The sequence below is a fragment of the Peromyscus leucopus genome, chromosome 9, assembly GCF_004664715.2.
Source record: "Peromyscus leucopus breed LL Stock chromosome 9, UCI_PerLeu_2.1, whole genome shotgun sequence".
In the NCBI taxonomy this organism is placed as follows: Eukaryota; Metazoa; Chordata; class Mammalia; order Rodentia; family Cricetidae; genus Peromyscus; species Peromyscus leucopus.
In genome coordinates, this window is record NC_051070.1 from 81,216,901 (window position 1) to 81,236,743 (window position 19,843).

Sequence of the window (19,843 nt, forward strand, 5' to 3'; positions counted from 1 at the left end):
TGTGGGCTTTTTACACGGGTGATGAGGATCTGAACTCAGGTCCTCCACACTTGTGCAGTGAGCACCCTTACCTGCAGAGCCATTTCCCCACCCTCTAGGATGACATCTTTATTTGTGAAATGAAGGGAAAAAGGGGGGGGGTAGAATAAACCTAACTTGAAGTCTGTTTATTTTTTTTTAAGGTAATTTCATTTAATTCTAAACTGAGGGTAGGATTTTATGAACATCTGTAAACATCACTGTTATCTAAATTATCCATAGAACTCAAAATATAATCTGTTTTTGAGATAGGATCTCTTTTAACCTAATATGTAGCCAAGGGTGGCCTTGAATACCTGATCTTCCTGCCACCCAAATGCTAGAATCATAGGTATTCACTATTTTATACAACTAAACAGATACACTTTTTTTGTTGTTTTTTGGTTTTTGTTTGTTTGTTTAGAGACAAGGTTTCTCTGTATAACAACCGTGGTTGTCTTGGAACTTACTCTGTAGACCAGGCTGGCCTCAAACTCATAGAAATCAGGGCCGGGCGGTGGTGGCGCACGCCTTTAATCCCAGCACTCGGGAGGCAGAGGCAGGCGGATCTTTGTGAGTTCAAGGCCAGCCTGGGCTACCAAGTGAGTTCCAGGAAAGGCGCAAAGCTACACAGAGAAACCCTGTCTCGAAAAACCAAAAAAAAAAAAAAAAAAAAAAAAAAAAAAAAACTCATAGAAATCAATCAGCCTGCTTTTGATCAACCAGGAAATTTAAGAGTGTGGTGTGTGCCGGGAAGTGGTAGCTCACACTTTAATCCCAGCACAGTAGGGAGAGGCTGGCAGATCTCTCTCTGAGTCTGAGGCCAGCCTGGTCCCCATCTGGAAAAAAGAGAGAGAAAAACAAACAAATAAAAAACACTCCCACCCCCCAAAACCACCTTTGATTGAATGAGAATGGCCCCCAGAGGCTCATATATTCAAATACTTGGCTCCCCAGTTGGGAAGGATTAGGTGCAGCCTTGTTGGAGGAGGAGTGTCACCTGGGGCGAGCTCTCCCTCCCTCCCCCTCTTCCCTTCCTACTTGGGGATAGGATGTAAACTCCCAGCACCATGTCTGCCCGCCTGCTGCCATGCTCCTAGCAATGATGATCATGGACTCCCCCTTTTAAACTGTAAACCCCAATAAACTCTTTCTTCTACAAGTTGCCTTGGTCATGGGTCTTATCACAGCAATAGAAAAGTAACTAAGCCTTTTCCTGTTCTCTAATTGAACGGTTTTTCCACTGTTGGGATAGTGTTTGTTTGTTTGTATTGTTGTTTTTAAACAAAACAATTCCATGCTGTTCTAATACCAACTTTCTGTGACAAAGGTAGCACTCCTCTTCAGGCTAGCCCAAATCACGTTCTAGGTCATTCCTAGCAGCCTAGCTCAAAATTTAAAGTCATTTCCATCCCATGCAACAGTACTGTGACTGAATATGAACAGCCTTTTTATTCATGTGTTCATGTATATGAGAGAAAGCAGGAGAGTGAGTGCCACAGCATTCATGTAGAGGCCAGAGGACAAGCTGCAGAAGCCTGGGGGTGGAACGCAGATCATCAGGCTCAGAGGCAAGCACCTTTACCCACACTTGCCATCTCATCAATTCCACACAAGCCCTTTGGACCTCTAAATTCTTAGACCAGGTCCATGTATGATGCTGGTTAAAACTAAGTAAAGCAAAGTTTATGTTGTTTCCCTTCAGTACCTGGGAGAAACTAAGGGATGTCCGCTTCCCTCATCAAATGTATGCACTTCTGCATTCTTTGAATGCATGGCATGTTTTGTGTCAACAACCTGCTTAAGCAACTTTTCCAACCCAGCACTTAGGCATCAGTGTAAAGCAGTGGCTCTCAACTTCCTGATGCTGCAACTCTAATACAGCTGTTCATTTTGTGCTGACCCCAACCATAAAATTATCTCATTGCTACTTCATAACTGCAATTTTGCTAGTGCTATGAATTGTAATATAAATATGCAACCCAATGGGGTCATGACCCACAGGCTGAAAACCACTGCTATAATAGCTCTCTGAAAATTCTGTAAATTCTTGCTAATATTTAGCAGCGTTCTTTTCAGTCTGTCCTCTACACCAGGGGAAGTAGCCTGGTGTAGGACAAGGAGCACCAGATTCATTGCATTGGTTCTTAGGAGTTTAACTTCAGTGCACCAGTGACAAGCCATCTCTTTGGGGACCTCAACACCCTCGTGTGTTAAATGGGGAGGGAAGGGAAGGAACAGGAGTAACCTCGCACAAACGGCAGTGTGCACCAGGGCCTCATTTCACGGTAACACTGATCCCACTTCATCTTGGCCTACTTGCTCCGAGGGCTCTGCAGGCACCTCTGTTTACAATCTGTACTCTTTCATCTCCCAAGTAACAGATTACAAAATAATATGAAAATAGTGATAATAGCAAAAGCAGCTACATTTATTAATTACACTCAACAGCTTTACGACGAGGCAGATTAACTTCAATTTATAGATGAGGCAACAACATCAGAAAAGTATAATTCAAGTAACTGAGGTCCCTACTTGAAATTGGCAGGGCAAGAATTCAAATTCAAGAATCAAACATTTTTTCCACATGAGTTTTATGCAGTGAGTAAGGTGGGATGGGGCAAACCATTTAATATGAAGATATTATGACATTAAATATAAATATTTCAGCATACATATTACAATAATGATAACTTCCTCTGGGCATGGTGGCTGGCATGTGGCTGTAAGCCAGTACTTGGGAGGTAGAAGCCGGAGACTGACTTTGAGAAAAGCCTGTACTACATAGCAAGACTCCAAATGGGGTTAAAAGAAGACAACCTCTTCTTATAGCTGTATAACATCCATTATTGCACCTAAAAAAACTATTTTATGTCCAATTGTCTTTCCTATCTATTCTCCTCTCAGGGTAGAAGTTAAAGCTATGAATTACACTGGGTTATCATGTTATCTTTAATACAGAATAACTCACTTATTTTTTTGGAGGGGCAGGGGACAGACAGCATTCAGTTTGGCACAATTCTATAGAATGACCTCCTTTCTGGATCTGCCTGGTTGTCACCTGTGCTGTGGTGGTCAGTGGTAGGTCTCACACACACACACACACACACACACACACACACACACACACACACACACACACACACACCTTGGACGATAAGGTAAAGATTCATGTAACTACTGAGATGGAGTGTTGATAACATTTGGCTTTGGGATTGGAAAGACAGCTCAGTAGTTAAAAGCACTTGCTGTTCTTCCAAAGGACCCAAGGTCAGTTCCCAGTACCCATACTGGGCAGCTCACAAGTACCTGTAACTCCAGCTCCAGGTGATCTAAGGCCTCTGGCTCCAGAGTCACTGCACACATGTGTATGCATGCATGTGCACACATACAATTAAAATAACATGCATGTGCACACATACAATTAAAATAACAAAATACTTCTTTAAAAACATGTTTTTTTTCTTTTTCTTTCTTTTTTTTTTTAAAGATTTATTTATTTACTATGTATACAGTGCTGTGTCTGCATGGCCAGAAGAGGGCACCAGATCTCATTACAGATGGTTGTGAGCCACCATGTGGTTGCTGGGAATTGAACTCAGAACCTGGGGAAGAACAGCCAGTGCTCTTAACCTCTGAGCCATCTCTCCAGCCCTCCCTCTTTCTTTTTGAGGCAGGGTGTAGCTAGAGTTTCCCTGCTTTGCCCACAGTCAAGACAAATCTTTGTCACCTGCCAGTCCCACAGCCGCTCAGACCCAACCAAGTAAACACAGAGACTTATATTGCATACAAACTGTATGGCCATGGCAGGCTTCTTGCTAACTGTTCTTATATCTTAAATTAATCCATTTCTATAAATCTATCTATACCTTGCCACATGGCCTGTGGCTTACTGGCGACTTCACATGCTGCTGGTCATGGCGGCAGCTGGCAGTGTCTCTCTGACTCAGCCTTCTGCTTCCCAGAATTCTTCTCCCTCCTTGTCCCACCTACTTCCTGCCTGGCCACTGGCCAATCAGTGTTTTATTTATTGACCAATCAGAGAAATTTGACATACACACCATCCCACAGCAGCAGGGTCTCACATAGCTCAGGATAACACTGAACTCCTGATCCTCCTGCATCTATCTCCTGAGAGGTAAGGTTACAGACATTAACGGCTCTATTAACATTTACTTACTTACAGCAGGTGTATAAATGAACCATTTTCTACTATCTGTAAGACCATAAGACATTCTCTACATAGAGGGATAACAAATTCAAACCAGAAGATTCAAATCAGACCAAACATTTTAACTTTAAAGAAGCCCAAAAGGTAAAATTAGTATCTTTAGAACAGTAAGAGAAGTGTACTCAAAATAAGATGCAGGTAGATTTTTAGGTAATTTGTAATACAGAAAGGAAATGTGGACACGTGCTTGGGTAGTAAATTGACAAAGAAAAGAAAACATTACAAAGATGAGCCTGTGGTTGTTACAGGGGAAAAACAGCAACGGGAAGAAGAGCAAAGCTGATTAGGAGTGGTGCCCAGGGATCCTGGCCTACTGACCTGGTGGGGATTACACAGTGTTAGTGAAGTGAAATAGTTGCATGCCCCAAGCGCTGTTTGTACGACATTGTCAATGCATGCATAACCTGGCTTCGGAAGCCTAATAGCAAAGATTTCAGAGAGAGATGGAGACTTTTGCAAAAGTCACAATGAAAGCTGAAACTTTCATAATACAGAAGCCAAACTTTCCTCCATGTCTCCTAGAGTAACCACAAACCCATCCTTTGTCATACCCTTTCGAAATTTTACCGCTTTACAAGCACATAAATACATGCCCATAAACAATACAGCTCAGCTTGCCCATTTTATACGAATGGAACTGAAGAGTTCAGGAGGTGCTGTCCCAAAACACGCCCAATTGGTATGTTAGTTACTATTCCAGTGGCAATCCCTTGAATTACAACAGCAGAAGGGCCATTTCACCAGCCCTGACCTTTTCACTTTCCTTTCCCACTTATCTTTTTCTACATGCAACCAGCCACAAAGAGTCTTGTGAGAGGACTAGCCTTCATGTACTAAAGCTGGAAGATAGCCTTGATGACCAAAAATGGTCAAGACTGCAAAGAATTGAAACATACAAAGTCATCCTTATCCCCCACTGGCTTGTAGACCACACTCACTATCTCTAGTGAAACCAAAATTACTACTACCCAGTACAGGTATCCACTGTCCTGTCATTCCTATCACTATTTGCCTAAAATGTATATAACATGCTGTTTGCAGGCTTCCCCTTCTTTGTCAAGAACTCATACTTACTATTATTAATCACACTTATAACAGTTGATACCTATATCCAGCCAAAGAGTCAACACAACAGCAAATGGAGGAAGAGGAAATGACATCCTTTTCATGTTGATAAAAGTGACAAAAGTCCATATTGAGCCTTGGTGCCACCACATAGCCCTTTCTGAGTTGAAAAGTTTCAAGAGTCTTATTTATTCAACCTTTTAAAAACTCAATGACAGGATGAGAACTGTGACCCTTTTTAGCAAAGCCATTAGAAGAGGGCAGGGAACCAAGCGTGGATTACAGAGCATCTGAGCACGACACTTGTTGTGTCAGAGATGGTTCTAAGTGCGTTACTCTCGTGTTCAGATAATCCTCACAGCAGTCATATAAAGCTGATGTTACTAATGTCTCATTTTATAGATGAGAGAACTGATAGCACCTTACCCAAGACCATTTTAAACCAGTAAACAATACAAACAAAGGTTTCAGGCCCAACAATATCAGTTCAAAATGCATGTTCTTACCCACCACACTGCTCAGCCTTGTGAACCGAGGGCTGTAGCCCTACTGTAAAAGACGGCTCCAAACAGTTTCTAGTTATCAGTAGGATAGAGACTGTAGAGTCACGGGGCTTGTACAATTCTGCACTTACCAAGGGCTTGCTTCACAACGTGCTAGAAACTAAGGAACCAGAGATGTAAATACTCTCACATGCCAAATGTATTCATCTATAAAATATTATTCTGCATACAGTATGTACAAAGTATTATACTTGTGAGTCGTATGAATCAAAATGACCCTGCCCTCGATTTTACAGTTCAGAAATAAATAAATGTGAAAGGAGTTCTTACAAAATTATCTCAATTTTCAAAGCAATACCAAGAAAGTGGTGACTTAGGTAATTTGGTAAAAACTGGAAACATTAGGGAATTGGGGAAACCTAGGTTCTTTCCAGCTGGTGAGATAAAAGAGGTCACTAGTGTCATCTGAGTAGAGCCTGTGGAGAAGGAGCAGTAAGAGAACACCGAGGAAACTTGGTGAGCACAGACAGGAAGGCAGGAACCAGTGCCAACCAGTGCCAACCAACAAGCAGGAAGGAGTACTGGGATTAAACAAAGACACACACAAGGCGTGGTGGTGCACATCTTTAATCCCAACACTCAGGGAGCAGAGGCAGGTGGATTTCTGTGAATTTGAGGTCAGCCAAGTCTACACAGTGAGCTCCAGGCTAACCAAGGCTACATATAGTGAGAATGAGTCTCAAAACATTAGGCATATAAACAACAAAATTGGGACTGATCACAGAAAATGCTATCAAATTAAGAACCATGAGAATTACAGGACATTTTGAGTAAGAAGATGACATAATAAGTGTGCTTTAGAAACAATAATTTTTGCCAAGCATAGTGGTGCACACCTTTAATCCTACAATTTAGAAAGCAGAGGCTTGAGGATCTCTGAATTCAATGCCAGCCTGGTCTACAGATCGATTTCCAGAACATTCAGGGCAACACAGAGAAACCCTGTCTTGAAAAAACAAAAAACACCAGCCAGAGAACTTAGGTTTAATTCCCAGATCTAGATGGCACCTCAGAAACCATCTGTAACTTGTTCCAGGAGATTCAACTCCCCTCTTCTGGCTTCTCTGGGTACTGCACATGTGGTACACTTCAAATGAAAATCAGTATTTCTTAAAAAGAAAATAACTGTTAGAAGAGTGTAGAACACATCAGAAAGTGTGAGCCACAGTAAAGGATAGCTACACCTATACCTACCATATAACCCAGCAAGAGACTCCTGAGAGCTCCTCCAAAGAAATGAAAACTTGGGCTACACTAACACCTACAAACAGTACTATTTGTAATAGTTGACATGTCCAAGAAACCAAAAGACCCTACAATATGTCAACGGTTAAAACTGTGGTACCCTAATACCATGAACTACAACCCAGCAATAAAAATAACAAATTATTGTATATTCAATACCTTGGAGGAGTCTCAAGGACATTAGACTTGAGGGGAAAGCCAGTCTCAAAAGGTCACACAGCGTGGTTCTACGCATGCAACAGTATCAACCTGACAAGATTACATAAATGGAATCGATTAGTGGTTGCCAAGGGCTAGAGATAATAGCACAGAGAAGGATCTTTGTAATGAAGGAACAGCTCTTTATTTGGATTGGAACAACAGTTACAAGAATCTATTTATGATGACATGACAGTTCCCTGTTTTTGACACTGTCTTATAGTTATGTAAGATCTAACTACAGCAGGAAAGTGGATCAAAGTGCACGGGTTCTCTGGCCCTTCTGTGCTACTCCCTGTAAATCTACATTTCAAAACACAAAGTTTAAAAGTTCTTTTTTAAAAAGGAAACTATCCTAAATAACAAAAATGGCATGCCTTTTTAGTTTAAAAAAAAGAAAGAGGAATGCCAGGCATAGTGGCACACGCCTTTGATCTGTATACACTGCCTGGGTGTGAGAGCATCAAATCTTGGAGTTACAGACAGGTGTGAGCTGCCACGTGGGCACTGGGAATTGAACCCAGGTCCTCTGGAAGGGCAGTCAGTGCTCCTAACTGCTGAGCCATCTCCTCAGCCTGTGTTTTTTTTTTTTTTGTTTTTTTTTTTTTTGTTGTTTGTTTGCTTGCTTTTTGTTTTGTAGGGTTGTTTTTTCTTTTTTGGTTTTTCAAGACGGAATTTCTCTGTGTAGCCCTGACTGTCCTGGAAGTCTCTCTGTAGACCAGGCTTGAACTCACAGAGATCCACCTGCCTCTGCTGGGATTAAAGGCCTGTGCCACCACCCCCCTCAGAGGCAGCACTCTTTTTTTTTTTTTTTTTTTTTTTCAGATGCAAAAGCAAGAGGGTTTATTAGATACACGGGTACCCGGGGCGAAGTCTCTCGGAGGACTTGTGCGCCTTTCCAGGGCAAAGGGGGAGGCAGCACTCTTAACCATTATCCTTTCTGAGTTTTATATCAGATTCTATTGGTGACAAACTCTCTCAAATTTAACTCCCCGCCCTTCGTTTATTCAGGCGTAAATTGGACAATTATACAGATCACTGCCAGCATTAACACTGTAAGGATTTTGTCCTACTGATTAACAAAGTGATGTACTCAAAGCCTCAGATAATTAACTGTTTAAAAATCTCTTAGTTCCTCTTGGTATAAAGGTGAAAGCATTCTTACAGTTACAGTTACAGTTAGTGAGGGATGAAGTTGGATCTGTAGTCATGTCTTGTTTTTAGATATTGTGGTTTTGCTGGTTAACTCAGTATTTCTTATCTCTTATTAGTATGTAAATATACACAAATTATTACTTCAATTGGTTTTTTGCTTATGTCTATTTAAGTGTATTGTACTTCACTAAAAAATATTTTAATTTTTTAAAAATTCTTTTTCTTACATGTTCAATGTATAAAACAAACTTTGGAAATCTAGAGTGAAGAACCTATCCTAGGATAGCAATTAATAGTTTTTGGTGTCATGTCGTCATGGTCTCGCACCCCCACACACACAGGGTTTCTCTGTGCAACAGCCTTGGCTGTCTTGGAACTGGATCTGTCCTCGCACTCACGGAGCTCCGCCTGCTCTGCCTCCCGAATGCTGGAATTAAAGGCGTGTGCATCTCCATCACCCCCGGCTGTTTTGTTTTTTAGAACTAACCACTCTAGTAGCTCAGTTTGTACTACCCATGTACCCCTGGGCATGAGGCCGTCCTCTAGAGCTTTGGCCTATGGCATCACACCCTTAAAAGAGAGCTATCTCCCCCTCCCCTAGAAGCAACTGTCAGAAACCCCTCAGTTAGGGATGGGGGCTCAAGCCCCTCCCCGCTTCCTGCTGGAATGCCGACTGGCTTGCTCTTGTGCAGGTTAGTGAAGGGGACCAGGCTCTGTGAGTCCTTAAGTACAGCAGGTCTGTCATACCCAGAAGGCAGTTTTGCTCTGGTCCTCCTGACCTCTGGCACCTACAGAGATGGTTTATTTGACCTTGCAGTTCAGAAGTTCTGGTCCACGGACAGTGGACCCTGTTGCTTTTTAATGTGTACAGAAGAAGCCTATCATGACAATAACATGGCAAAGCTTGTTTACCTTTTGACTAGAAAGAGTGGAGCAATATTCATTCCTCCCTCCTGCCTCCCTCCCTCCTTCCCTCCTTCCCTCCCTCCCTCCCTCCCCCCCTCCCTCCTCCCTCCCTCCCTCCCTCCCTCCCTCCCTCCCTCCCTCCCTCCCTCCCTCCCTCCCTCCCTCCCTCTCTCTCTCTCTCTCTCTCTCTCTCTCTCTCTCTCTCTCTCTCGTAATCAAAAAGAAGCCACACTGACCCAGCATAGTGAATGCTAGAGAGGAGGGAGGAGGATAAAGGGAGGCTGGCTAACATGTTCAACAAAACAGATAACAGAAGCAGTAATCCGGGGGCTGGGAATGTAGCTCAGAGGGAGAGTGCTTGTTTGAGAACCTGAATTCAATCTCTAGCTAGCACAGCAATAAAAGGGAGGAAGACAGACATAAATGACATTATACAGACAGAGATTATATTTAGAAATATGTACACACGTACACACACGCACGAATGCACACACACATGCACACACACATGAGCGTGCAATATCAATTAATGAAAAAATGATGCCATGAATTTCAGAGAGCAAGGAGGTTATCTATGGGAAGGTTTGGAGGGAGGAAAGGGAAGGGAGAAATGTAATTATAATCTCAAAAATAAAAACTAAAAGGGGCTAGAGAGATGGCTCTAAGGTTAAAAGCACTGACTGCTCTTCCAGAGGTCCTTCGTTAAATTCCCAGTGATCATGTGGTGGCTCACAACTTCTATAATGGGATCCGATGCCCTCTTCTGTCATGCAGGCATACATGCAAGCAGAGCACTCATATACATACATTAAAATAAATAAATAAAAAGTAACAAGAATAAGGAAGGGAGTATTTGGTAGCAGAATGGGATTATACAGTGCATAATAACCTACGATATATTTCATTAACAATTGGAAGAAAGGAATTCCAAGCTTCCAAATACCTAATCACCCTGATCTGATCAAGACACATTGTATAAGGGTATTTTTTTTTTAAGATTTATTTATTATGTATACAGAAGAGGGCACCAGATCTCATTACAGATGGTTGTGAGTCACCATGTGGGTGCTGGGAATTGAACTCAGGACCTCTGGAAGAGCAGTTGGTACTCTTAACCTCTGAGCCATCTCTCCAGCCCCATGTATAAGGGTATTTTTAAAACAAACCACACTGGGAGCTGGGGAAATGACTCCGTGGGTAAAAGTATTTGCTGTGCAAGCATCAGGACCTGAATTCCAACACTCACATAAAATGCCCAGCACTGTAGAGAGTGACACAAAACTCATCCTCTGGCTTCATGATTGTGCATGTACACGTGTACACACACACACCCCACAAAAAGTTTTTAAAGAAAGATTTTTCTTTTAAAAATACACTGTATCAGGAGAACAAGGGAATCCGTGGCTGATATGTAAAATCAAGTTAAATTATAAAGAAAAAAACACACTATCTTCTAATCATGAACAATTTTGATATAATTTGATACATTTTTAATGTTTAAGGACATGAGGAACTGGTAAGATAATTCAGTTGGTAAAATGCCTACCACATGAGCATGAGGGAAGTTCAGATTCGGATCACCCACATAAAAAATCCAGGCACAGCAGTGTTTGCCTGGAATCCCAGCATGGGCTGGGAGGCAAAGACAGTGGAATTCTTTAGGCTCACTGGCCAGCCTGCCTACATGTTCAGTGAGTTATCCAGTCTCAAAATGTAACTTGAAGAAGCGACTAAGGAAAACAACCTCTGGCCCCCACACACATGCACTCACTCTCTCAACACAAGTGCTAAGTACTAACCAACCTGCAGATCTGAGTATTATAAACTGTAACCATGTCCAATTACTGCTCTGTACCTCACAAGCAAACACTACTGAAGTATTTTTAAAAGAAAAATAAAATACAAATTTATACAATTGATTATTGTTGATATGTAAAAGTACAGCTGGGGAAGCAACTGAGAAACTTCTGAAAAATGACAGGTACCCCTAACCAAAAGGATACAAACTACTCTACCGGACTTAATTATCTCCACACACAAGACCACACTGGGTTCTAATTTATCATTATACAAGCTTTAGAACACAGAAGGCATATCAACAAAATCAACTTGATCTATTCAATTTTACAAAATCAATTTCTATGTTCAGATGGTAACTACAGTGACCTAAATATGCTTGATCTTTTATTGTTTTGTAGTACTGAAGGTTGAGCCCAGGGCTCCAAGCACCCTAGGCAAGAGCTCTGCCTCTGCTGTATATCCCAGCCCTGATGATTTTTTCTTGTAGTATTCTCAAGTATGTCTGTGTAAATGTACACACATTATTTTTGTGTACAAAATACACCACAATACTGAACTATGGCTGCATGAAGCATTTGTCTAGACTCAGTGACAACCATACAGTCTAACACCCCTAAATCAGTGTTCTCAACCCTTTGGGAGCTATCAGATGGCTCTTTCACAGGAGTCAACCTAAGACCATCAGAAACACAGATATTTAAATATGATTCATAACAGTAGCAATATTATAGTTATGTAGCAGCAACAAAAATAATTTTATGGTTGGGGGTCACCACAACATGAGGAACTATATTAAAGGGTCACAGTATTAGGAAGGTTGAGAACCACTGAAGAAATTTTAGAAAATTACTGATTTGATAATCAATACAAATTTTTAAATTTTTTTGATTCTAAGTTGTGTTGCAAAAACTTTAAAAAAAAGAGAGAGAGATCCATACCTCAAGGCAGAACAATAAAGGGTAAAGAGTCTTAAATATGAATGGACCGGGAGGTGGTGGCACACGCCTTTCATCCCAGAGTTCAAGGCCAGCCTGGTCTACAGAGGGAGGTCCAGGACAGCGAGGGCTACAAGGAGAAACCTTGTTTTGAATAAAAAAGAAATTATGAACAAGACTAGGCTATGTGTGGCAGAGCATTCCTTTAATCCCAGTACCTGAGAGTGAGACCTTGTTTCAAAAGGGAGAGAGGAAGGGGGTTGGTGTGGGTGGGTGTGGGGGGGGGGTAGATTGAGAAAATAAATTATAAACAAGGTTAATACATTTCCAGGGCTGGAAAAATTCCACTTTCCTGGTAGGATGTTTGCCTAGCTTGCAGAAGGACCAAACCGGATCCCTAGCATTTAAGACAATGCTCCTTAGGGAAATTACATTTTACAACTGCAACTTGAGGAACCTGGGAGGAGAATTAACAGGAGTGTGAGCGAGGGAAGACAGGGTGATGGTAAATTGACAGACTGTGCTATACTCATGTGTGAAACTGTCAAAAAACAATTTTAATAATAATAATAATAATAATAATAATAATAGGGCTGGAGATGGCTCAGAGGTTAAGAGCATTGACTGCTCTTCCAGAGGTCCTGAGTTCAATTCCCAGCAACCACATGGTGGCTCACAACCGTCTATAATGAGATCTGGTGCCCTCTTCTGGCCTGCAGGCATACTTACAGACAGAACACTGTATACATAATAAATAAATATATCTTTAAAATAATAATAATAATAAACATTTTAAAAAGAGAATAGCCATATAGCTTTTCTTTTCTTTTTGGTTTTTTTTGGGGACAGGGTTTCTCTGTGTATCCTTGCCTGTCCTGGAACTCTCTCTGTAGACCAGGCTGGCCTTGAACTCAGAGATTCACCTGCCTCTGCCTCCCGGGTGCTGGGATTAAAGGTGTGCACCACCTCGCCCAGTGCCAATAGCTCTTCAATTCTTGTAGTGCTACTAGGCTACTGTTTGGCTCTACATACATTCCTTGGGAAAGTATTCACAATTAACCATCTTCTAGCTGTCCTCTTACAGTGTATACTTTCCTGGTACCCCATGGCTTATTTTTAAGTCTTTCTTGGCTGTGTACACACATGGTAGAGCTAGTGCTAAAAGACTGAAGGCTAGAGGTTCCTTTGTTTGGAACAACAAAGTCAGAGTACTGTTCTCTTATATGCTTGGGTACTCTTACAAATGCTGTGTTATTCTTATAGGGACAGTGATGTCATTTGTAAGGTGATAGTTTTCCAAATATTACAAATAAGATCTGAGTGCTGAATCTGACACAGGAACTGCTTGTTAGAAATGTTATTTCTGTTCAGCTGTCGCAGCAAATTATTCAGGAAAAATTAATTCATAGTATTTATTAACCAAAACACACAAACAAAACCACTGTGGACTGGTGAGGTGGTTGTGGGCAAAGGTTCCAGCTGCCGGATCTGATGACCCTTGGGACCCACATGGTGGAAGAAGAGAATGGACTCATTCAAGTTACCTCTTGACCTCCACACATGTGCCATGGCTTAGGTGACACTCCCATAAATAAACAATAATGTTTCTTAAAAATTACACTCAGGGCCGGGCGGTGGCGGTGCATGCCTTTAATCCCAGCACTCAGGAGGCAGAGCCAGGCGGATCTCTGTGAGTTCGAGGCCAGCCTGGGCTACCAAGAGAGTTCCAGGAAAGGCGCAAAGCTACACAGAGAAACCCTGTCTTGAAAAAAACCAAAAAAAAAAAAAAAAAAAAAATTACACTCAGGCTAAAATAAGCCCAACTCCAATTTAATCGAATACAGTCTATGTAATATGCACTCAACAGACACAAATTATATCAATTTGCATATCCATAAACAAAAGCCTAACACAAACTTATAAAAGCAAAAAAGCATAAACTATACCTTACTTTGGGCATTTCTATCTAAATTTCATGATTAACAGCTCTGTAACAGTAATTTGACTTTCCAGTTTTTTTCCTATTCTAGCAACACTTTCAGTGAGCATATAAAAACTTTTCTTTCTAAATTTATCCAAAGATATTTTGCTTTTTCTTAACAAGCACAGGATTAAGAAAAAATCATAGGAACCTGCAACGCAAAGCAGTTGCAGAGACGCAGAAGCAATTCCTGCTCTGCGAACTCCAGTCTCTTGGTAGTGGCCTTTCTAGGGTGCTGCACACCTCCTCTGACCAGCAGGACACGGGGAAGTGCATCTGGCCCCTGGTTTCATCAGCATCCTCTGGCTGCATCCCAGTTCTGAGACATGTTTATATTTGCTGTCCTGAGCATGCACTTCTTACTTAGGAGTTCTCGTGTGTCAAAGGAACACAAATCTTGTCTGAGTTCTTCATAACTTTAATTTCTTTTTTTTTTTTTTAAGATTTATTTATTTACTATGTATACAGCATGTATGACCAGAAGAGGGAACCAGACCTTATTACAGATGGTTGTGAGCCACCATGTGGTTGCTGGGAATTGAACTCAGGACCTCTGGAAGAGCAGTCGGTGCTCTTAACCTCTAAGCCATTTCTCCAGCCCCTCATTACTTTAAATCAAAGCTCCCACAATTGAGTTGCATCTAATTCTATCCACATACAGAACTGAGCTTAATGAGTAAAGATGTAACAGACAACAATGGCTAGTTTATAGCCTTGGCTATACCAAAAGTGTTTGCATATTCATCAAAGTTTAGTGGGAAACTTAGTGAAAGGTTCCTGACCTGGCACTACACCACAGCACACTAGTAAAGTCTGTGGAACCCTAATTCTTAGTCTAAGAAGTATAGCTAGGCTGGCAGTTTGACATACTGACAGGTAAAGCCTTTTATTTTTATTTTTTTATACTGGCAACTGAACTCAGGCTTCCAGCACACTAGGCAAAAACTCTATCAACTGAACTACAATTTGCCTCACACACACTTTTAAGAGAGGGATGAGGTTGGCCTTGACTCCTGAGCCTCTTGTATGTCCTGAGTGCCGGGATTACAAGTATAAACCACCACGCCCAGATTAAAAATCTTTATTTTTGTATGTTCTATCCCAAATCTAGTCAACATAACAGAAAATAATAATCTGGATCAAGACGTCATAATCTATTATATACTGTAAACGTACTAGTTAACCTTAAAAAGGTGAATTAGAAGACAGAAAATACTTTTTTTTTTGGTTTTTCGAGACAGGGTTTCTCTGTGTAGCTTTGGAGCCAGTCCTGGAACTCACTCTGTAGCCCAGGCTGGCCTCAAACTCACAGAGATCCGCCTGGCTCTGCCTCCCGGAGTGCTGGGATTAAAGGCATGTGGTGGTGCCGCCGCCGCCGCCGCCGCCGCCGCCGCCGCCACCACCACCACCACCACCACCCGGCCAGAAAAGACATCTTTTAAGTTAATGGCTATGCTAGTTACAACCACTAACAAATATCACATATCACATCAGGCTGGGAACAAAAATCTTAAAAGATTTTTAACAAGCTAGTGAAGAGTGCTTTCCTCCTCCAACTGCTTGGGATTGAACCCAGAGCCTCTGGAATGCTAGGCAAATGCTCTGCCACTAAGTTACAGCTTAATGTGGCCTTTTTCTAAGACAAAATAATAACAGCATTCATTAGAACAACTGGACTTAACAGTTTCTCAAAAACTGTTCAATTCTAGCTCTGAGAAGTGTCATGACAATGTCTTTTAAATGATGAAGCCAGACAAGATTTGTGTTCCTTTGACACACGAGAACTCCTGAGTAAGAAGTGCATGCTCAGGACAGCAAATATAAACATGTCTCAGAACTGGGATGCAGCCAAGAGGATGCTGATGAAACCAGGGGCCAGATGCACCTCCCCGTGTCCTGCTGATCAGAGGAGGTGTGCAGCACCCTAGAAAGGCCACTACCAAGAGACTGGAGTTCGCAGAGCAGGAATTGCTTCTGCGTCTCTGCAACTGCTTTGCGTTGCAGGTTCCTATGATTTTTTCTTAATCCTGTGCTTGTTAAGAAAAAGCAAAGTTTTAAAGTACTGAAGACTTGACAACGAAATCAACATATTTACAGGCAACTGTGTAGCATGAACAGTAACTTGGCAGAATGAGAACGCTGAACGCTGTTGAAATCATTGTCCTGATTGCACCTGCCAACTCTGCCCCGCAGTAGTGAAGGCTCCTCCAGCCTTAGAGTAGCTACTTTACCATCAAACTGATTTTCTTTACTGTGACTGTGAGAACTGACAAACGGAAATGAAAACACAGTCATCACTAGGTATCCTAACCTATTAATTTTGTAATTCCATCTAACAGTTTCTCTCTTTCATGCCATAATAATGTTAGGATGTTACCTTAGCAGAGAATTCTTTTATTTCAGTTGAGTTCAGCAAATTTTCATACATCAAAAATTTTACTCAGCTAAATTTGGCTGGGTGAGGTAGTGCATGTCTGTAATCCAAACGCTCAGGAGGCTGACACGGGAGAATCATGAGTTACAGGCTAGCCTGTGTCACACTAAGAATGCTTCCAAAAAAAGACCAGAGCTAATATGATGAAAGTTCCCTGTCTGTTAGGAAAAGCAGAAACATAAAACAGTAACGCTACATAAAATCCTTCATCTAAAGATCGTCTTGACTAAAGAAGTCTACCTTCTGACAGCCTCAAAAGAGCAAAACTAAGAATTCACCTATTCTTTGAGGAAATTATGATTCCACTGAGCCTTCGATGGTATGATATACAGTCCGTTTATGTAGACCAATTTAGAAGCTTGCTGCAATCAGCAGTAGATGCTTGTTTGGAGTGGAAAATAACTAAAATAACTAAATACTGGTTTGGAAATGTCCAACAACCTATCTGATGAGCCACGAAAGTAAAACACAAGCCTCAGTTAGTGTCAAAGGTTCCACGGAGTCACATTACCGTTTCCCATTTCTATTAAAGTGAACACAAATTTTGGGATCAATACTTCTCTGGCAGAATTATGGCTTTGGTACTATGTCTTCTAGAAAAAGCACCTGTGTGCTCACTGTCCCTTTCATCAGCTGCCAGAAATAACCTTCCCTTACTACTCTTATTTTTCTAGAGCACTATAGAAGAAATACCATTCATGCAAAAAAAAAAAAAAAACAAAAAAAAAAACAAAAAAAAAAAAACACCCTGCAAAATAGCAGTAGAATACTGGTCCTGAAAAAGCTGTCAAAATTACCTCTCAAAATTTTTTTTTACGCCGGGCGGTGGTGTCGCACGCCTTTAATCCCAGCACTTGGGAGGCAGAGCCAGGCGGATCTCTGTGAGTTCGAGGCCAGCCTGGGCTACCAAGTGAGTTCCAGGAAAAGGCGCAAAGCTACAGAGAAACCCTGTCTCGAAAAACCAAAAAAAAAAAAAAAATTTTTTTTTACAAGGGAACCCCAATCCTGGAGTTACCAATGGGAAGATCTTGTAGGTTCCTGGACTGTTGGTGTATGCCCTCTTAACCCAGGAATTTTCACGGACCATATTTCCATCCTGTGGCCAATATGCAGATCAACCCAGACCGTACACAGGTGTTAATAATTCTCACTGAATTATCTGTAAAATCCAAGCGTCCAAAAACCTCTTGCAGGTTTAATTTTTAAAACTGAAAGGTAACGTATTAAACCCTTTCTTAAGGTTTAAACTTGCCCGACGTCTAAACCTCAAGAACGAAGCACAAAGAAAAAGAATAAACCACTCGCGTCAGAAGAAATCTGAGTGACATCTTTATTTTCAGAAATCACTACCCTCTTCAAACATCACTTCCTCTCCATTCGCCTCCCCCAGTCCCTGGATGCGAACCAGTGATGCATCCCCCGCTCCTCACACTCCAGATTCTTAAAAGGATCACAAACAAAAAAGCTCTATAGCCCACATCCACTACCCAGAGATCTTTGACGCTTTGAAAGGCACTTACCTGTAAAAAAGCCAAGGCCCTAAATTAGATCCCCCAAGGGCTCCTTTTTCTTCCTGGACTTTTTCTCTCTAACCTTTAGGCCAAGAGACTTTCCATCCGACCCCTCCCTCTTTCCAGTCAACCTTAACTCCGGCCCTTCAAAGCCACCATTCCCACCAGGTCAGGTGGCTGTCAGTCCCCACCCGACTGCCTTGCCCTCGCGCCGGTTTCAGGCGGCCCGGGGCCAGCTCTTCCCATCTCTCCTCTCCACGGCCACAGCCCAGGGCACCTCTTCCTCCGGGTCCGGATTCCGGGGACCCCCTCACATGTCCCTCCTTCACCAGCTGGGCTGGCAAGGGCCCAGCCCCTGCGCCTCGCCCCTCGTTGCCCGCAGGTCAGCTCAACCCCGATTTCCTCCGGATTCCATTCCAGAGCGGCCTCCCCCGGCTCCCCCAACCGTCTCCCCGCGGCCCTTAGAGCCCCCGGCTCTCCACTCACCCTTGGCTGCAGGTGCCCCCCAATCTCCCCTCTCCTCAGCCTCGGAGCCCGCTCACCTCCGCGGTGGGAGCCGAGCTGCCCGGACCCAGCTCGGAGCCGGGGTCCGGGGCGCCGTCGGAGTCCGGGGTCCTCGGTGCGTCGGCGGAGCGCAGCGCCTCGAGCGGCAGACGCAGAGCCCGGGGAGGGGAGCCGGAGCGCAGGCGGGAGCCAGCTCGACTACGCGCGGGCATCGCTCCGGCCCCGTCGGCGCCGCGCCGCCAGCCGCGGCCAGCCGAACCGGAACTGCTTCGGGGGGCGGGGCGCTATCGGAGAAGGGGCGGGGCCAAAACCGGAAGGAAGCGGAGGGGGGAAAAACCAGGAGGGAGTGAGAGCGCATGCGTCAGGTCCAAGCGTAGGCAGCCAAGGATGGAAGAGTTCTTATGGGCTTGCCGATTGAGGTAGGGGTCTAGGAAGAGGCTATTCTGAGACCTTTGGAGGGGCTACCTCCTCTTCAGCCAATCCCCAAGTAACCCCATTTATTGCTACTTTATTCTGACTGTGTCTGTGCTAGAGACTATAATGCCAATCGTTGTTTCAACTCTGAAAAGTAGATCTCACACACACAGAAGGGCCAAGAAACAATGTAGCCTGACATAGCACAGTGAATATGTATCCAAGCTGGTATTCCACCACCAGACTGTCATCAGAACCTGTGTTCTTCGCTGCCACGACTATACCCTGCCCTAACAGAACACCCGCTTCTCACCCAAGACTAGGACTGGCAGAAACCATGACCAAAGCCATCTGCAGCCTGAATTCTAGGTCCTCTTTGACTCTACTTTCCTGAACAATGCAGGACCAGTTTTGGTGGTTGTGAAGGGGTTAGGGACAGGCTCGGAGGTGGATAGAAGGGCAAACATGGGTGTCTTGGTGAGGCCTTTCCCTTCAAGCTAGACTTTTTTTTTTCAGTTTTGTTTTGTTTTGCCCAGAGCTGAGAACCGAACCCAGGGCCTTGCGATTGCTAGGCAAGCGCTCTACCACTGAGCTAAATCCCCAACCCCAAGCTAGACTCTTAATAGCAGGGGTAGCCAGGAATCTGCTCAGTGCCCTCATACCCTTCAGGGTCTCCATGAAGCCACATGAGACAGGGCAAGATATCTCATCTCCCCACAGCCCTTGTAGGCAAAGGACTCTTCCATCCTCAAAATGTTTCTGATGGGGGTAGAGATGTAGTTCAGTGATCAGAGCACTTGCTGCTCTTGCAGGAGACCCAGGTTCAATCCCCTGTACCCACATGATACCTCACAACCACATTGAACTCTAATTCCAGGGGACT

The 19,843-nt window shown here is 43.0% G+C and overlaps 1 protein-coding gene across 2 annotated transcripts in view; it reads right to left on the reverse strand.

Annotated features, from left to right (window-relative positions):
• Positions 1-18,814, reverse strand: part of Samd8 (sterile alpha motif domain containing 8) — a 48,819-nt gene extending 30,005 nt beyond the window's left edge. The window contains exon 1 of one of the 2 annotated variants that reach the window (XM_028879780.2): positions 18,585-18,814. In XM_028879780.2, coding sequence (XP_028735613.1) covers positions 18,585-18,758 — 174 coding nt within the window. In that variant the 5' untranslated portion in view covers positions 18,759-18,814. Of the gene's footprint in view, positions 1-18,528 lie in introns of both variants that reach the window. The other variant, XM_028879781.2, reaches the window with a different exon arrangement.
• Positions 18,815-19,843: the final 1,029 nt, after the last annotated feature.